At 47.7% G+C, this 19,594-nt stretch overlaps 1 protein-coding gene across 1 annotated transcript; it reads left to right on the top strand.

The window, feature by feature from the left end:
• The first annotated feature begins 1,623 nt into the window (after positions 1-1,623).
• rasl10a (RAS-like, family 10, member A) lies at positions 1,624-18,308 on the top strand. Its single transcript, XM_076025440.1, has 4 exons — positions 1,624-2,154; positions 2,242-2,619; positions 13,921-14,045; positions 17,837-18,308. The coding sequence occupies exons 2-4, from the start codon at positions 2,404-2,406 to the stop codon at positions 18,105-18,107; spliced, it is 612 nt and encodes a 203-aa protein (XP_075881555.1). The 5' UTR covers positions 1,624-2,154; positions 2,242-2,403; the 3' UTR covers positions 18,108-18,308.
• The last annotated feature ends 1,286 nt before the right edge of the window (positions 18,309-19,594 follow it).

Raw genomic sequence — 19,594 nt, 5'->3', positions numbered from 1 at the left:
AGCCAACACAGTGATTGTGTTTGCCACAGTTTGAGCAGAGTTAGGGCGGGTGATTTAAAAAAAAAAAAGAAGGTCCAATTCAATTTAGTGACATTCATAATTGATTTTCCCCAAGAACAGCTTCATTGACGTCATCCATCTGCATCCCTGGTCCAACGACATTCCTGCAGCTCGGACATCCTGAACTTCGCTCGCGGTAATTCTGTTTCACGCCTGCTTTCAAGCGCATTTCCCCAGCTGCACCCTTCTAATCACATTTAAGTGATAATGTACTTAATGTTGCTTTTAACCGACATTTGATTCTGAAAACCTTAAAGAACGTTTATTGAGCAAATGCTCTCTAAGGTTTTCAGAAACAGGTTTCGGGAAAATGTTAGACGCGAGTCAAACACTTGACATTTACATTAAACAGACACTTCAACCAGTTTTTGCCAACGCAATTCCGTTGAATGTATAAACTGCTTATTACACATTAAATAAAAAACCTTCGTCTATAAGGAAGCCTGGATGGATAAAGCAGCTGTTATCGAGAAGCACCTTCTTGCTGCACGTTTCATAAAGTGGGAGTGTGCGAACTCAGTTTCTGAAATCTGCCTTTTGTGACGTCAGAAAGTGCACCTCTTCCTGGTTGGTAAAAAAAAAAAACTTCCAGCCAGTGACCGCTGTAGTTGAGAATGGCTTCCTCATTTTGGTCTTCTTTTAAACAGGAGGCTATAAACAGAGGGTTCATTTATTTATGGATTTGTTTTTACCTGGAGATCTGCAGACATTCTCTTTGACACACTAACTGCTCCAGGCCGCCACTCGATTCGAGCAAAACCTGGATGCGAGGAGCGTTAAAATCCCATCAGTTGTTGCGGTCAACCGTGGTGCTGTATACACCACCGTGTCTGCGCTTCAGACCGACCTGCCTCTGATTTGTGGCTGTTTTTGATGGGACACAGCGGCCCCGCCCGCCCCGGCGCTCGGACCCTCTCCATCATGCACCATCTGCACCAGTCACCGGCCCACCGAACCCCCCGGGTTGCGGTGACCCTGTTCCACCACACTGAGGTGTGTGTGTGTGTGTGTGTGTGTGTGTGTGTGTGTGTGTGTGTGTGTGTGTGTGTGTGTGTGTGTGTGACCTGCTCTTTTAGCGATACATAGGAACGTGGTGGGGTCGCACGCTTTTGCGCACGACATAATCCTATTAGAGGGAGGGTGAGGGAGGGGTGGGTTTTGCGAGTGATGAGAGAGAGAGAGAGAGAGAGGAGGGTGGGAAGTCGCGAGAGAGAGAGAGAGAGAGAGAGAGAGAGAGAGAGAGAGAGAGAGAGAGAGAGAGAGAGAGAGAGAGAGAGAGAGAGGGGGGATCGGAGAGGCTCGTTAACAGCTGGCACACATGCCTTCACACAGGAAGCGTGTCCGCGGGTTGAGCACGTCGCGTCCTCGGGCCGCCACCGTGTGGCTGTAGCTTTCTCTCTCGCTCTCTCTCTCTCGCTCTCTCGCTCTCTCTCTCTCTCCGACGAACCCAAAAAAAAAGAGCAACGATTATGGGGTCGCGTGCACTTCCAGACCACGTGGGAGGCTTATTTACGAGGTTGACTGCCGTGCGCCCGTCCTTCGTGTGATGGAGGAGCCCTGCTGCTGCTGCTGCCGCTGCGGTGGAGGAGACGAGGGGCGCGGAAATCAATGAAGACACCGCGGGCTCCTGAGCGCCTGGACAAGGTCAGACTCCTCTGACTGGAGATTATGTCAACGCGCGGACGCCATGAAAGACGGACTTTGACGCTTCAGTTCCAGCTCGGGCCACCAGCCCGCCGCCCGGGGATGTTCCTCCCTCGACCCCGAGGAGCTTCTTCTTCCTCTTCTCCTTCTTCTTCTTCATCCTCCTCCTCTTGTTGTTCTTCTTCTTCTTCTCCCGCCGCGGTGGTGATGCAGAGGCGGCGGAGGGCGCTCCGCCCGCGCGGTCATCATGTCTGAGCGCCGCTTCTGACGAGCCTTCCGACGCTGCATGGCCGCGTCCCCCCACACCCCCAGCATCACCACCACCACCACCACCACCACCAACCCCCTCATCCCTCCCCTTGGAGCCTTGGAGATAAAGTTTAAAAGGAGGAGGATCCGTTCACCGCTGCCGATTCGTTGAATTGCGCTCAGCCGAAGCACAATTTTGGGGTGATTTGTTTTGCATGTATTATTTATATTAATACATTGTTTTATTTATTTATTTATTTATTTATTTATTTATTTATTTATCCGGAGGCTGCCGTGGGCACAACAAGAGGAGAGCGGTGGTGAGGTTGGATTCCATCAGAGGAGCGGCGGACAGCTGTGTCACATCTGCGTCCTCCTCCTGGTCTCCGCCGCCGCCGCCGCCGCCGCAGCAGCAGCCGCTGTCCATGGTGCTGAACCCGGGCTCCCGGAATGGTGGAGACGCTGAGTATCGCAGTCATCGGTGCTCCCGGCGTGGGGAAAACTTCTGTGATCCGGCAGTTCGTCTACAACGACTTCTCCGAGGTGTACACGCCGACCCGGAGCCGATACGTGCACCGGCCCTCCGTCATACTCAACGGCAACATGTACGAGCTGAAGATCCTGGACGTCCCGCCAATCTCCTCCTTCCCGTCCAGCTCCAGTCAGGTACAATGTTGGTAGAATCACCACCGTGAGGACGAGGGGTCCGAACCCACAGGTTGAGCAAATACAAGCGTTTAAAACCCAAATCAACCATTTAATGATAATTACACGCTTAAGCGCTCTTGTCTCTTTGTTTATTTATTTATTTATTGCCATCGTGACCAGAACTGAAAGGTGTGGGGGAAACAATTTCATTTATTCTCCCTTCACTATCAGATGTTCCTGGTATAGTAGTTGCCATGGAGACCCAACTGATTTTTAAAACATCAGAGCTACACTTTGACTGTGTAAACTCTCGCTGTCTAATGCTCTTTTTGCGTGCGTACGGGTCTTTGTTTGTATTTCTAAAAGCACCATTGTGTAAAACACACACACACACACACACACACACACACACACACACACACACACAAACAAGTGACTTCCTGACTGTTAAGCACGGCCAGGGAGTTGTGACTGAGGCGACTTCCTCTTTAAATACACAGCGAAGAAGAACAACACGCTCGGTGTTAATGCTGCAGGCATCGCCACGGCACCTGCTTTTTTTTCCTCTTCTTTTTTTTTTTTCTTACTCCCGGTGTAAAAATAGAACAGACCGGCCGTCTATTGGCGGCCACGGGTGGTACGGCGGCACGCTGCAGCTCATTAGCCGGAGACGGCGGCGGACGGCGGGAGTCGATGGTGAAGGAGGCGCCACGTCTCCTCCTCCTAAAGCCCCAACAGAGGTGCGCGTTCCTGGCGTGCAAATCAGATTTCTGCCTCGCTCCTTCCGCCACCAACCTCTTCAAGTGTGTGTGTGTGTGTGTGTGTGTGTGTGTGTGTGTGTGGGGGGGGTCTCTAGCTTGCCCTGCGTGGAGACACCTATGTGTGTTAAGTCCACTGTAAAGTAACAGTGGACTTAATATAATATATATATATATATATGTATATATGTATATATATATAAATATGTATATATATATATATATATATATATATATATATATATATATATATATATATATATATATATATATATGATATATGAAAGAACAGACAAACAGTGAGCAGAGGAGGAATCTGCAAGTTCACTGGTAGCCAGATTTTAATGCGATGCTCTATATTAATTACCAAACTCTTTATTAATGAGAGGATGTCAAAGGTTGCAACAGTGGAAGAAACTTAACGCAAAGTAGCAAAAAAACAAAACAAGCCTTAATTGGTGGAACAAAGTGAGCTGAAGCTGTATTATTATTATTATTATTATTATTATTTTTTAACCAGTTCCTTTGCAGTTCCAACGCAAGGAGAGGAATTTCTGTTCTATGTGCAGAGGGCTTTAACGTTCATGGGCGCGCAGAGGTGGAAACGGTGCTGAGGTGGATTGAGGGACACGCTAATGTAAACACGGAATTAGCTGCGAGCGAAAGTGTGGCGAGAGAGGAGCCTCTCCAAGATGGAAACCTCCAAGGTCACCACACCTGACTGCTGAGGCTGTGCACTGTTGAACGCTCCCCTGCCCTCTGCCCCTCCCCCTCCCCCCGCCTCCAATCCCGCCCCCCCCATCCCCCCCTTGCCTTCACCTCCCCTTGGTAACCGTTGTTCTTGTTGACGCCGGCCGAGGTGCCACTGGAGGAAATGAGATCAGGCCCTGGAGGAGGGTGAAAAGAAATAAAATAGGAGAGATGGAACATAAAGACCTCTCAAAGAACCCCTCCCCCCTCCCCCACTTTCCCACCCCTGCCCGATGGGAAAACGCCAGCCAGGCGCGAGGCCCGATCCGTCATGCTGCCGCGGTGCTGCCGCTGGATTACAGGCCGAGCTCCTCAACAGATAACAGCTTTGGCCGGGAAGCGTCGAAGTGTTGTCTTGCAGGGCCGCTTCATCACTTCCCGTCCGCTAGCAGAGGCTCCCCGCGCTGGCTGATTGAGTTTCCGCTGTCTCTCCTGCTAAAGTGGTCTTTGACTCCCGTCGGGGGGGTGGGGGGTGGCAGGAGGTCGGGGGAGGGGAGCGGCGTGCAGGGATTAGACACGGAGCCTCATGTTCATGTATTTGAGAACACGTGTGTGCCGTTAAGCACCACTTGTGATACTGAGTTGTGTTAACATTCCCTGCCCTGCGCTGGGGGGAGCCGAGAGCAGCAGAGGAGGGGTTGGAGGAGCGGTGGTGGTGGGGGTCACAGATTGGCCCGACACTTTGTTCGGCAGTTGAAAACTATTAGCCGAGTGCCGCTGCAGCTCCAGCAGATTAATTCTCATCCGCTCATTAAGGAGCTAATCTGAGAGGCTGCTGGTCTCGTCGCGAGTCTCCGCTCTCTCTGAACTGGACGTGGTGGTTTTCTGCTTCTGTGAACCAAACCAACGTTCTCCTGACCTTGTGATGGAGCGTCGTTCTAATTGATGTTGTCTCACGTCCCCGTCTGACAAAGAGAGAAACGTTTTGTTTTGTTAAGAGGGAGATGTTTGGAAGCACAGCGCTGTCATAGAAAACCCACCGATGTCATAAACCTTATCGGACCAACCCTCCGTCCAGCCTGGTCATTGCACCCCCAGGCTTTGTACTGATGGGAGGCTCTAGACTGGTCCTGCATTACTGCCCCGTGGCAGCCTGCTAGCATCGCCCCTGGCTGGGAGTGAAACAAACGCAGGTCCTACAGGACGAGACTTCACTGTGGTTCTTTCATGGTCGTGTAGAAAAACGCCTGTGTTTTCCGCCATATACAGTTGCACCTGTCGCACTATCCAAGAAAAAAGAAAACGTTTTTTCAAAGGTTGTTGTTCTCAAAGGTGAGAAGGGCAAAAAGTAGTGATGTCCGATATTGACTTTTTTTTTTTTTTTTTTTTTACCGATATACGATATCGATATCAACCAATAGCAACCAATATCAACCGATACCGATATATGTGGTTGTGGAATGAACACATTATGGCTAATTTGTATTGTGATGTCCCGCTGGATGTCCCGCATGATGTCGTCAGTTATGAACAAGCTATTTTGTTAGCAGGCAGCCACCACTCACTGCTAACAAACAGTCAGTGGTGGCTGCACATGCTGAAACATACGCGTCGCTTGCTGTTATGTTTTAATGCGGTTTGATGACATCATCAAGCGTAGTAGAGACGAGTAAAGTAAAGTATTATTATTTACTATTTAGTCATACCAGGAAATTCAAGGAATTCATTCTTTGGCATACTAAATCCGGGAGAAATTTTTAAGAAAGTCATATTTTTATAGTATTTTTCCCCGATACCGATATTTTCCCATATTCATTTTTATTGCCTTTATCAGCCAATATTATGGGACTTCCCTAGTAAAAAGCTCACAGAACAACACTGTAAGAAGTGGATTTCAACCCTTCGTCTATTGTCGGGAACAGCCAAGTGTGCTACTGCTCCTCAACACTTTCCTCCATGGACTCATTCTCCATTCCTACTTCCTGCCCTCCATTCATCTGAGTGTGCACCACCTCCTCAGCAGGTCATCATAACCTCATGACTGAAACCCAGCTGTTGAGCCAAAGCCGTTTAGTTTCAGCAAGGTTCATAGTCGTTTCCTCCGTTCCTCTTGTTTTTTCTGCTGGGGCTTTTATGGACAGTCGCAACCCCTGGACCCCTGGATGTCGTCTCAGCCAATAGGAAGCCGGCTGGCTGGCGGTGGAGTCCAGGTAGTGGACCGGACAGAAAGGGAGAGAGAGAGCGACTGGAGGTTGGAGGGATGTTTCAGAGAGTTGAAATCTGCAGCGAGGCAGCAGCTGCCATGCAAGGTTAACGTCCTGGAGAGCAGCAGGCTATTTTTGACCATAACCCCCTCTCCCCCTGTCTCCCCTCCCCTCCCCGCCTCCCTCCATCCCTCCCTCCCGCTCCAGGCCAGAGGAGGGGCGCTGGGGCTCGGTCAGGGTCAGCCGACACAATGAGCCACCAGCACAAAGAAGCTCGATTGAAATTTACTTGCAGTTCCTTTTGGAGATTGAATTAAAGCGTCTCTCTCTCTCTCCCTCTCTCTGTCTCTCTCTCTCTCTCCCGGAGGAGGAGGAGAAGGAGAGGGAGCTCTGGAAAAAAAAAAATAGTAAAAAGTCGGCCGGGCGCAGGAGAGGCTTTGAATGAGCTGCAGTCAATTATGAAGGTTGTGGGGGAAAGTTTAATGAACAGTGCGGAAGGACGACTCAGCGACTGGAGGTTTCGTAACGGCGTCCTCTGGAATCTGCCACGAACACGGCGGAGTGAGTCAGTGGACGCCTCCGTGCTGATGCGGCCGGCAGCGTGGCCCTTTCTCAGTGCGCCCCCCCCCCCCCCCCCCCCCCCCCCACACACACACACACACAACCCACTCCTCCTCCTCACCACGTAGTCCAGCTTCCTCCAAAGCTGTGGGCTTGTGTTGGGTTTTAATGACTCGTTTGCTCCAGGTTTGCTGTATATATTGTCGGTGCTCGGACGAGAGCATCTGTTGCAGCCTGTCAAATGGCCGTGGAGTCTTTTTTCTTTTTCTTTTTTTACTGTACAGTCTGTTCGCTGTTCAGTTCCTCCCCTCTTGTTCTCCTTATCACGTGTCTCCGTGACTTCCGCCCACGCAGGAAGCGCATTGCTGATCTTGCAAGCCAGAGAGATTTTTTTTTTGCCTCCCTGTGGCACCACTTGACGTAAAAATCTTTGGGGGGAGGCGGGGCCTCGTAAACACGTGTGAAATATGACCCACGCGTGGGCAAATCCTTCCGGGGTTGACGCGAGTTGAAGGTTTTAGCGACTCAAATCCAAAAGAGGTCGACTGTTATAAATCATTATGTCAGCTTGGACTTGGTAGAATAATTATCACCCTCTTGGTGCGCAACACTGACGCTGCCTACTTGTGTCTGCGTGTGAGACAAGTAGGTCAGCAGGCACGTCAGTTAGCTTAGCATGATAGCTAAAACAGGATGTCTGCTGTAGCTGGGACCTGCGCGGAGCCTCCTTACTCAATCACAAGGGGCTATTTTTGTAAATGTTTTTCCGACGATTTATTTATTTTTTGTTAACTAGATCTTTTCCAAATTCGATGCTAAGCTATGCTAACTGGGTTTAACATGCCCACCGAGTGCCAGAGGCATTGTTTCACAAAGCCGTGAGATTTAATTCAATGCAATAATTCATTCAATTATCAATTAAATTGTCAATACAAGAGGCCCCACGAGGGCTCCTTCAAGCTGATTGGATGCAGCCCATAAGATTTCTTCACTGCCTTGACTTCACGCTTCATGTTGGTGCAAAAGCAGAAGAGGAAACGTTCTGGCAGTGATGCTACTGCAACACGGGCGTCCACAAACAGTCACTTCCTCGTTCTTCCTTCCACTGCCGAGTCCAGTTGGTCCAGAACGGCGCTTTTCTACGCTCATTTCCTCTCCACCTCTCCATCCACCCCCCAGTGGTTTCTAATCCTTATTGGATTAAGTCAAAGGATTCAAAGAAGGGAGCGAAATCATCACCTCGCTCTGAATTTAAAGCCCGGAGAGATAATGAGAGTTGCCAGGTTGTTGGCCACCATTTAATAAATGGAGTTCTGCTCCACAGGGGTGGTGGTAGTGCTGGTGATAGATTTTAATCCTAAATAAGACTGCATAGCCCCATGTGTGACATATCGCTAATTGCCAGCCGGCAGGTCGCAGCAGCCCCCCCTCCTCTCTGGGGCATTGATCCGGCAGGCGGCGCCCGGCTCACGCCGGCGCTCCCCGCTCGTATCAGGAGACTCGGCGGCTGAATCCCAACCAGCAAGCGCTCGAGCTGCTCTTTTTGTTGATAGGACGGACCGCGTGGGATTCAGACTGTGGTGTCACACTTCACATCGCACCCCCACTCCCTTCAATCACCCCTCCCCCCCCCCCCCACCACCACCACTACGAGCTCACTACGCTCTCACTCTCGCTGCAAGCGCACACAAACATACCCACACATGCGTCTCCTTCCAGTGTTTGATTCCAACGGGTCGACCGTTAGCTCGCGCTAACCGGATCCTTCCAGTCGGCTTCTAGTTTGGCTTTTGGGAAGTGTTTTTTTTTTTGGGGCGCTATCTTGGCCCTCCTCTGCGAAAAATAATAATAATAAAAAAAAAATACAGGACGTGGAGGACAAAGAGATTTGAAATATGAGAACGCTTCTATTTTTAGCTCCTCCATGGATGTCCTGCTGAAGCTGAAGCCAACGCCACCGTCGGGCCGGGGGGGGGGGGGTTATCTTCTGGTAAGACTGGAGAAAGAGGGAATTAGCTGAAAACAGGGGGAGCAATTTGTGTTTGAATGCCTTGGAATTGAAATTCTTCGACACGGAGGCTGGCAGAGAGAAATCAGGGGTCAGGAAGGCTTCCTTCCCCCCTTCGGAGATTTTATTCAAAATTGAAAAAACAGATTAAATAAAACAGGAATGCGTACACAGGTTTTCACAACACGAGGCCGCAACCTCACTTCCCCGACACTCACCTTGACACACACACACACACACACACACACACACACACACACACACACACACACGCACGCACACAGACAACCTCTCCGGAGCTGAGCAGAGGAACGCTGCTCCTCGCTGACACGCATGTGTTGCTTTCATCATCATCATCGTCATCATCATCATCATCATCATCATCACCAGACGCTCGCACTAATCACCGCCTCACTCCCCATCGCCTCCCCTGTCACCCATTATTAGCCGCTCCTATCATGGAGATTTCCTGGAAATATGCTGATTTGAGAGAAGCATATTTTTTCAACCCTCCCCCAACAGCAGCAGTAATTGGGTTTCTCGCGCTGAAATCTCCAGTTGCACCAGGCGTTAAGGAGGCAGGGGGAGGCGCCTCGATAAACACTGTGCAGGAAACATTGCCTTAACCACTCAGCCGTCATTTGCAGACGCCGCCGCAAACAAGGGCGATATTAGCTTCACGCTAACGGGGGTCGAAAGAGCGGGGCAGGGGGGTGGGGGCATGGAAATGAAAAGAGGTCTGATAAGCAGCACTATGATATTGGATTTTTCAAAGCAGTCTGTGTGTGTGTGTGTGTGTGTGTGTGTGTGTGTGTGTGTGAGAGAGAGAGAGAGAGAGAGAGAGAGAGAGAGAGAGAGAGAGAGAGCAAACACATCACCATGTGCCTGAGGTGCAGGTGCATCAGTCAAAGGACACAAAGCCAGAAGCCACACACACACACACACACACACACACACACACACACATGCAGGATAGCTTTGAAAATCAAACAAGAAGAGACATGAAAGATGGTCATATCCACAACAGCATATTCATAAATAAAGTAAATGCTAATACGAGGGAGTACAGTAAGTAGGAGATAAACACAAAATGCTCAGATCTTTTCGAATGGAGCTGAAAGATGTACATTTCAGACAGTATGTTTGTGTTGTCTACTTGCCAAGCTCATCACTGGATGCGTTACTTCCCCGACTCTCTGCATTGTTGCCTGGCAACTTCACACTGAGACGTCCTGTTGCACCGGGTCAAGAAATAATCCAGCACTGGACCAAAACTTTGGCTCATTCACCTCGTAGTTGACAAATTTGTCATTTAGAATAGAATAGAACGCATTTATTAATCCCTCATTGGGGAAATGTGCATCACTACAGCAATGTTATCGTGCAAAGAGAATGAAAATGATATCAATTAAAAAAAAAAAATAAAAAAATAGTGTTATTGAGTAAGAAACGATAAAACTATATATTTACGAATTGTGTTTTTCAAACCAAAGCTAACTGGTTGCAGGTGTTGCTGTCGATACTTTCATCCTCTTGTCATCTGAAAACGTAACTAAAAAAAAAAAAAAAAAAAAAGAAAAGAAAAGCAATTAGGCAAGTCTCCAAAATGTTTGAGAGGGCCGTCTTCCTAATGAAATGAATGGGCCACTAGATGTCGCTTCCATATCTCTCTGCCGGCTGCAGGGGGAAAAAGAAACCCCCCCCCCCACAAAAAAAGGCTTTGATGTTATTGGTTCTCGCGCTACCTGTTCAGCTGCTAAATGGTACCAAACAGAATTAAAGTGAGCGGCATATTCAATTTTTGAGCCCGGCTCTGGTGATTTTAAGTCTGGGGCCCTTTCATTAGCGTTGTGTGTGTGTGTGTGTGTGTGTGTGTAGCCCACAGGTTGTGTTGACACCGAGTCTACTCATCCCTTCATCCACGCCGCCTTCCTTCATCTTCTCCACTTTGCCTCAAGGCGCCACTACCGTTGCTTGTTTCATCTCCCCTCCCCACCTTGTAAAGTTTTCCTTTCTGTTTTCCTCTCCTTTTTTTTTTATCTGATTAAACGCTTACAAATCTATTCCGAGCTTTGCCGGCGGTGGTGGGTTGGCTGGTTGGTTGGTGTCTAAGAGGATTGATCAGTGGGTTTTTTTTTGCCACTCGAGCAGCGATTTGTCCCAGTGCACGTGTGCACATGTGCCAGTGTTGGGCCGTCAGGGTCAGCTAGGCCTCCTCTTCTGGCCTGAACATACTGGGAGAAAGTACATTTTCCTGTAAATATGATAATGAAGTTATTCTCTGTACATATTCTTCATGTCATACTAGCACTTGGTTGCGCGGTTTCCATTGCGGTGTATTTCGGTAGAGTTTTTATCCAATCATATTTCAGCTAGCTTGTGTTGTCAGGTTCTATGAAATCTTCCTGAGGTCGTCAGAATCCACATAGCAGGCTATTGTCCGCTTTAAGTGAACGGCGGACCACCGTCAGTCGCAATAGCCAATCAGATCTCAAATATGCGATGCAGAGGCTAGCCAGTTGGCTTTACGCTGAACTTCACACGTACGCGTCCTGTGATTGGAGGACGGCTGAAGGAGAAGATAAAGATTTAGTTGCCGAATCACCTGCGATTCATAATGTAAGTAATGTGACGCATTGGCGTAGCAGCTGCACCAACAAATTTTATTATTTGATAATCTAATAGTTTGATAGTTTGTTTTGTTACCGTCTTGTCGGTCTCTCACACAAATGGGTGACACTGTGCAGTCTATTGGACCAGTGTGGACAAGAGTTGAAGCTCACAGATTACTGTTGGTGGACTTAAAATTTTGTTGAGGAATATTTTAAAATCAAATCAAATTTTATACTTCTTGGCAGTATCAGTGGCCTTAGTTATTTAAGTCTTCATTGTAATTTAAATGCTCCGGAAACTAAGTGTTGCTCGACTAGGTCATCTATATGATGGTGATGTGATGGGTTTCTGTATGGATTCTCGAGCTGTAGTGTCATATTGAGGGTAATATGAGGTGTATTCATGTAGGGTGGACTAAATATGACATCACTGGTGGCCAGAACTATTTCTCGCATGATCGGGATAGAAGAAACAACAACAACAACAACAACAACAACAAAAACGCTGAACAACAAAAAAACAAATAAGCCCAACCAATGGAGAGGCTTCATAGTTAAATTGTGTCTGGCAGTGAAGTGAACAGTCACTGAGGGCCATTGTCAGACGATATGCCATTCAACCTGACATACTGCGGCCTGACTGGGAGCGAGTCTGCCATCCAACAACACAGATGTGGTCCCGCTCACAACCCAGCCTGTTTGTCCTGAAGCGGAAAAAAAAAATATGGGTATTGAATGGTCATAAAGCCACTATGAGACGTCCAGAAATAGAACCGTGGCTGCTGCATCCGACCATCAACCGTTGCTCAGACTGACTGGATTTCCAGGCTGAAATCTCACTGGTTGTCAGTCCGGGAAATATTTTGTTTTGTTTTCTGCCGGTTGGAGCATTACTGGGCCAATCAGCAAGGACCAAATGGGGTGACAGTATGGCAAAAACAACGATGTCCGACTGTTTTTTTTTTTTTTTTTTTTTTCGGTGTGTGATCCACCGGGTGGCTCCGCTGCTAGAGAAGAGTTCTGTGTGTTTGTCTGGTCACCTTTCACTTCCATTCCCAAACCCGGACGCAATGAACAATTTGGCTGCCTGACAGCGCGTTTCATGACTAGGGTGTCTTCATTTTAGGCTTTAGGCTGCCGCCTTCAAGTAACCAATGAAGAAGAAGGTGTAGGTATCCAGGTTTGGATGCGCAGGCCACCGTAGCTCACTGGCAAACTCAGGAGGGGGGAGGGAGAGTGAATGCTGCAATCTGAAATGTAACCGCATGATGTTGCTGTTACACACTGGACCTTTAAATATGTAATGTGCATATGTGAAACGTTGCATCTGGTGCATCGAGGTCCTCCAAACTGCAGACGGGCTGCTAACAGTGCCCCTGGATGCCGCAGTGCCGCTGAGCAGTCGCCGTCTCGTATGAGTTTGTTCTGGGCCGTGACTGCTATATATATATAGCCGTCTCTGCTATGGGGCTCAATTATTTAACTGACTTTACACACATGCAAGGAGGTGAAATGCAGATGGGGAGACGCAAACTGTTGCTTCAAAGTGCTTCACAATAATTTTCCCCAAGCTGCTCGTCAGGCCGCTCCCAGCTAATATATGTAGCGCTTAATGCAGCACCGAAGGGCACTGAAGGGCACAGCTGGCGTTTTGCAATGTCATGGAAAATTCAGCGCACCGAGCTGCTTAAATCAAAGCTCTCGCTCAAAGTGATTTACTAATATGAACCTTTTTAGGCAGCAGTTTTTCCTCAAAGACACTTTGCCAGTCAGCTGTAAATGAAAAAAAAAAACCCAAAAAAGCTGTGATTGTAATTATCTGATTATAGACAAATATACTGAGGAAATCACTGCACTGTACTGGTACTCACTGATACTGTGTGGACGAGTGTGTGAAAGTTTACATTTCACGCAAAACTGTAAATTTCCTTCTCATTGACTTGTTTTTGATGCACATGAGGGATTTTGGAATCAGATTAAATGAACATTTCACGTCTCGCAAATCATATTTCTTCCATGCCAGCGGAGACCCTGAGTGTTCAAGACATCCTCCTTGTCTTTTTTCCTCAAAGATCTCTGATTGGTCCTTCACAGTGTGCGAAATACCCATCAACATTCAAGGGGGGTAGAGGGGTGTTTACTCAATACTACTCTAAGTTTCCTTAAAGTGCAGGAGGCCAATGATAACCTTACCGTATTTCATGGATGCAATATTTTGTAGACAGAGAGAGTAACATCATCTTTTATTCATTCTTCTGTGAGGCGTAAAACCTTTTGCGAATAATGTCTTTAACATTTGAATATTAGACAAGATGATCTTAAAGATATTGTAGTGACCATTAGTGACATAATATGTCCACCCTGTATTTCGCACACTGGTCCTACGACCAAAGCATCCTTTTACAGACTGTCAGACTTGAAATGTGAAGCCCTGTCTGTCCTGTCGGTACACTAATGCACTTCCCTTCTCCTCCTGACCTCCAAAGGAGTGGCTGGACCTGCGCTGCAGAGGTGTCCGCAACGCCAACGCCTACATCCTGGTGTACGACATCTGCTGCGTGGAGAGCTTTGAATACGTCAAGATGATCCGACAGCAGATCGTAGAGCACAGGTACGCAACCGCGTTAGCGCCCGCTCCCTAATCTCTGATGACATCGCCTTGTCAACACGTCCTGCTGACGGCGTGCAATCTCGCAGTTTCTGCCGGCGACAAAGACGCACAATTACACATTTGTGACAGGGTGACAGTGACGGATCGTCGTCCTGCCGCGACACTGTTTAATCCACCTCCTCCCTCCCTCCAGCTCCTCCACGGTCTGGTAATGACATTTGATTCGGGCACAGCGGCACGAAAGCCTGATTCTGTGATTATTTATTGGATTTTTGTGCTTTTTAATATATGTGTGTGTGTGTGTGTGTGTGTGTGTGTGTGTGTGTGTGTGTGTGTGTGTGTGGCAGACACACATATATATATATGTATATATGTATATATATATATATATATATACATATATATATAAATGTATATATATATATATATATATACATATATATATATATATATATATATATATATATATACATATATATATATATACAGTATATTTATATACAAATCTTCTCTGCCGAGTCAAACAGCTTATTCTGCCATTGACACTTGATTGGCAGATTGAATGATTGAAATTTGAAGAAATCAAACATATTGGCAATTTAATTCATTTAACAAACAGGAGCCTCAGTAGCTTGTGGACGAGCCACAACAGCCTGGCTTCTCCTCCTAATGCTGGTCACCAGCCTGGCCACACACTGCTGTGGGATGGCATCCCCTTCTTCAACCAGCCAACGTGGTTGTGTCGGTACCCTCTGGCACGAACAGCACGCCCAAGCTGATCCCACAAGTATTCAATGGGGTTGAGGTCAGGACTGCTGGCAGGCCGTTCCATCCTCACCACTCCCAAATTTTGGAGGTAGCCTCTGATAAACCTCGCTCAGTGGGGGCGAGCATTGTCATTGGAAGATGGAGTTTGGTCCCAGACTGTGGAGGTATTGGATTGCCACTGGTTGCAGAATCTCATCTCGATATCTCTCTGCATTGAGATTACCTCCATTGATGACAAGCTTTGTTTTTCCAGTGAGGGAGATGCCACCCCACACCATCACACTGCCTACGACAAAAGATGTTGCTCTGTCGGTGCAGCAGTCAGCATTGCGTTCTCCACGTCTCCTCCACACTTTGACCCTACGATCCAACTACTGTAGGCAGAATCTGGACTCATCAGTGAACATGAAGTTCCTCCATATGTTCAGGCACTCGATTGGCAGCACCTGGGGGTACCAGAAGCTCAAAAAAAAAGAGTCAATAGCAACAGCAGAATAAGCTGTTTGACTCGGCTGAGAAGATTTGTCATATGTGTATATATATATACTTTATATATATATATGTATATACAGAAAACTTCAGGTTTGATGTGCTGTTATATGTATACATGTATATATATAATCTATATATGATATACTGTATATGTATATATGTATGATATATGTTGAATTATATATATAACATGTATATATATGATATATATAGAATTAGCTATATATAGATATATCCTCTAATGTTTGAAACCCCTTCTGAGTTACAAACATTGCAGGAGAAGCAAAAACATTCATGGAGGAGGAGAGAAAAACGAAGAGGCAGTTGAAAATCAGCTGCCCCGGCAGTCCTGCTGCTGGCAGACCTGCATATATTTACATAGTTAAAGGTGCAAGGACTGACCTCGTTTGTCCCACTCTGCTCAATCGAATGGCCGCTGTGCAGATCGTCTTAACCTCCCTGCGGTTACAAATGTCACTACCACGGCTGTTTATGACCCATGACCGGGGGGAAAAACAAAATGAAAAAAAAACAACATTATCATCAGCAGCAGAAGGAGGAAGCGTGAACGCACTAAAGATGGAAAAACGTGGGGCGAAATCTCTAATCACAAGGAAACAATCTAATGGATGTAAAGAGACGGACCCTGTTCACCAACTGACAGGCGTCAAGTCATGGTGGCTGCGGTGGCAGAGGGAGGCTGCTTTGTTTTGTTGGACCGTGTTGGACCACGAGGCCTTCCTGCTTCAGAACAGACCACTCAGATTGGGACTAATCTGTTTGAAAAGCCCTTACAAACATACATTGTGTGATCTTCCTCAGCTCCTCTAATGCTCGACGTGGTTCTGCCAACCCACCAGAATAAACAGAAGTTTGCACACAATATGGTTCGGCAGCAACTCTCCGTCTCTCCAGCGGGCGGTGCGGGGAGATATTTTTAAGGCTGTTATGTGTGAGCGCAGAAACATTGCTCTGATTACGAACTCCACCACAAAACAACAACAACAACAAAAAAAAAACCTCGCACTCGCACACAAACATACACTAAAAAACCGCACCGTGCATTATATGCGCTGAGTCGTCTGCCTGCGCTGTCAGGCTAATGAGCATTAGCGTGCGAGTCCTTGTCAGAGGGTGATGTAACGCTAAAAGAGAGCTTCATTCAGTGGGAGAGGGTGCGGGAGAGATCATTTATTAACTCGACGGCTCCAGGAAATTATGTCTCCGCTGACAGTGAACTCAGTGCAGTTTAAGTAGTGCAGTAAAGTTTAATAAAACGGGGGAAACGCGTCTCGTCTGATCGCCGTCGCCGCAGTGGATCGGGGCGGAGCGGGAATTCAAATCAAAAGAAATGAATCTCCTCGCTTATTATGGCCGCCCCCAGATCTCCTTTCGTCCACTGCTGCTGTCTTGCGAGTCTCATTGTTTTTCCTGGCCACTGTCGCACCTCGCTAGCTCTGGGCGACCAGTAGGTTGTTCAAAGCGCTTTAAGACGCCTTTGGTTGTGATTTAGCGCTGTGCAAACAAAAAAAAGGCGATTGATATAAGTTGATTGTGAGTCTCATTGTGAGTCTATTTGTATTAAATACAACATCAGGCCGGATTTGCAAACCTGCACCAATCACAGTGACATTGGAAGGTGATGACGTCCTCCTGGATTTCGGTCTCATTACAGCCCAAGTACCACAAGCGCACATCTTGGCGCTCTCCTCCTTCCCTTCTCCTCCTCGCCTCGGTTTTACACTTATAATAATGCTGTAAAACAGTCACTGCAGTGTGAGGTGGGAGGCCCCTCGAGCCTTTGAGCTGTAATCCTCCAGTCCACCCACCCACACACACACACACACACACACACCTCGGAGAAAAAAGAGCTGCATGCGGGCATCTTGCACTCGCTCAAGCAACCCTGACGACAAAAAACGATCCCTTCTGAAATAGACGCTTGTTCTTTTTCTCTCTCCCCTCCCCCAACAACCAACAAGCCTGCCTCAACTTCTCTCTTCAGTCTCTCTCTGGTGAGAGGCGGGAAGTAGCAAAGTACAAATACTCTGTCACTACTTGAGTACATTTTTCAGGTATCTGCACTTTACTTGAGTATTTCTCTTTCTGACAACTTTTTACTTTTACTCCATGCATTTGTACACAAGTGTCTATACGTTTCACTCCTTATATTAGTACAAACAAAACATGCTTGTTACGGTTGTGTTTAACAGTGTTTTGTTGTTGCTGCTTGAAGTGGAGCAGTCCAACTAAAAGTGGATGATATTTCAGAGGCAGACTACAGTACCACGGCTTTGTGGTTACTCTGGTCAATTCAGTCCAGATTATTCTGTCACAACTTTTTCATTTGTGCAAAATTATCAATGAATGTATGTTTTCATAAATGCCAAAAATTAATAACTTTTTCTTTTTTTTTTTACTTTATTAGAACCTGTACTTTCTTACTTTTACCAGAATATTTTTTTCTACCAAAGTATCTACACTTTTCCTTCAGTGCAGAATGTGAACACTTTTGCCACCTGTGCCTGCAGGGAAGGCAGCAGCAGTGAGGTGCCCATCCTGGTGGTGGGCAACAAGAGGGACCTGCAGCGGCAGCGCTTCATGCCCCGCCGGGCCGTGTCGGTGCTGGTCAAGAAGACGTGGAAGTGCGGCTACGTGGAATGCTCGGCCAAGTTCAACTGGCACGTGGTGCTGCTCTTCAAGGAGCTGCTGGGCATAGCCGTGGCGCGGGGCATGCGGCAGAACCACACCTCCATCCGGCTGCAGGGGGCGCTACAGAGGAACCGCTGCAGCATCATGTGACCGAGAAGGGTTTCGCCTTCGCGGCTTCAAAGACAAACGGAAACTCTTATCGAAATGGCTGGAAATCTCCCTCCCGTGGCCTCCTGCTTTACTGAGCTGATTTTTTTTCACAACAAGGTTTATTAGACTCTCTTGCGCGCTGTAAAAGACACTCGTGGTCATCCAACCACTTCCTTGTCTAATTCTGCCAAATGTATAGATGCTGTATTGGGCGAGCGAGCAGCAGGGCTCTTCCCTGAGATGAGCAGGTGGGGATACTGTATCACTCGCATAGCACAGTTCATTGTCCCCTCACATTCATAGACTTGTGGGCCTGTGCTTCCTGGGAAGTGGGGGTAGGGGGGGACAGAACAAAAAATGAGAGCGGCCGGTCATGTGACTGCAGATGGATGCATAGTGGTGATTAAGATTCAAAACGGAAAGGCAGCAATATCATTTAGTCTTCCTTTTGAATGTGTCACACTGGGGGCGAGGTCAACGGCCAAAGGTCGATCGTCCAACGAGAAATAAAGAGCAGACAGAAACAAGAAAAAAGAAACAGCTGATGCTTCACCCACCGGGTGGGAAGATTATCTGGAGATGTGCAAAACCAACAGTTCAGACGGTGTTTATTTTAAGCTCAGATGAAGTAGCCCAGTTTTTTTTTTCTTTTCCCTGTTTCAAAGCTGGCCTGCGGTTAGAAGGAAGAAGAAGGAGACGGAGGAGGAGAAGGAGAAACAGCTGTGTGTTATAAGGTTGTCTTGCAGCAGAAATGCTGCAGTCCTGATCACGATGTACTCGAGAGGTTCATCTTCTCCCTCCCCTCAACGCAGCCTCTGCTTCCTGACGAATACATTAAATCCCGGGTACCTGGGGGGAATGAGAGGGTTTCAATGAGGGCTGCAGAGGCTGGAACAGGAACCTGTGTGTGTCAGTGTTAGTGTCGGTCTGTGTCTTTGTGTGTGTGTGTGTGTGTGTGTGTGTGTGTCTGCGTGTGTGTGTGTGTGAGACAGAGCGACAGGGTGGGACGGAGGGAGAGTCGGGTTTGATCGCTGACATTCAGACTGACACAGGGGGGGATAAGAGACGGACGTTGTTGACGCTTCTGGATAAGGAGGGAGCAATAAAAATCCTGCACGACTGCCCTCTGTGACTCCATGGGCCATTATGGTGTTGTTGTTTTTTGGGGTTTGTTTTCTAAATACAATGTCTCACACACTCTGGGGGTCCATCAGACATCCTGCAGGAATAGCGAGGCAGCGCTCACTCATTCACTCACAGTTACACCCCAGGAAGTGTGCAGCAGCACAGGCGAACACGCGGAACCCTCCGAAAGCGTCACGCCTGTATGTAAACAGCATTCGATTGGCGACGCTGTGGCGAGACCTGGCCAAGTAGACTGAGGACACTGCAGGCCGCAGTGACAGTAGGCAGCCCTATTGTACATACCCGAGTGATTCATGGAGTAATTGACTTGCATGCTTTTGTTGGTAGAGCCAACGGGTCAG

Source organism: Nelusetta ayraudi, unplaced genomic scaffold (genome assembly GCF_046127955.1).
Source record: "Nelusetta ayraudi isolate G7.1 ecotype Tasmania unplaced genomic scaffold, CSIRO-AGI_Nayr_v1 ptg000018l, whole genome shotgun sequence".
NCBI lineage: Eukaryota > Metazoa > Chordata > Actinopteri > Tetraodontiformes > Monacanthidae > Nelusetta > Nelusetta ayraudi.
This window is presented reverse-complemented; position numbering and strand designations above follow the sequence as displayed.

What these genes read in the sequence shown, in the direction of transcription:
- rasl10a (XM_076025440.1), top strand. Translation starts at nt 2,404, where the DNA reads ATGGTGGAGACGCTGAGTATCGCAGTCATCGGTGCTCCCGGCGTGGGG. An exon ending in TCCCGTCCAGCTCCAGTCAG is followed by an intron (nt 2,620 to 13,920) that starts GTACAATGTTGG and finishes TGACCTCCAAAG; the next exon opens with GAGTGGCTGGACCTGCGCTG. An exon ending in CAGCAGATCGTAGAGCACAG is followed by an intron (nt 14,046 to 17,836) that starts GTACGCAACCGC and finishes CTGTGCCTGCAG; the next exon opens with GGAAGGCAGCAGCAGTGAGG.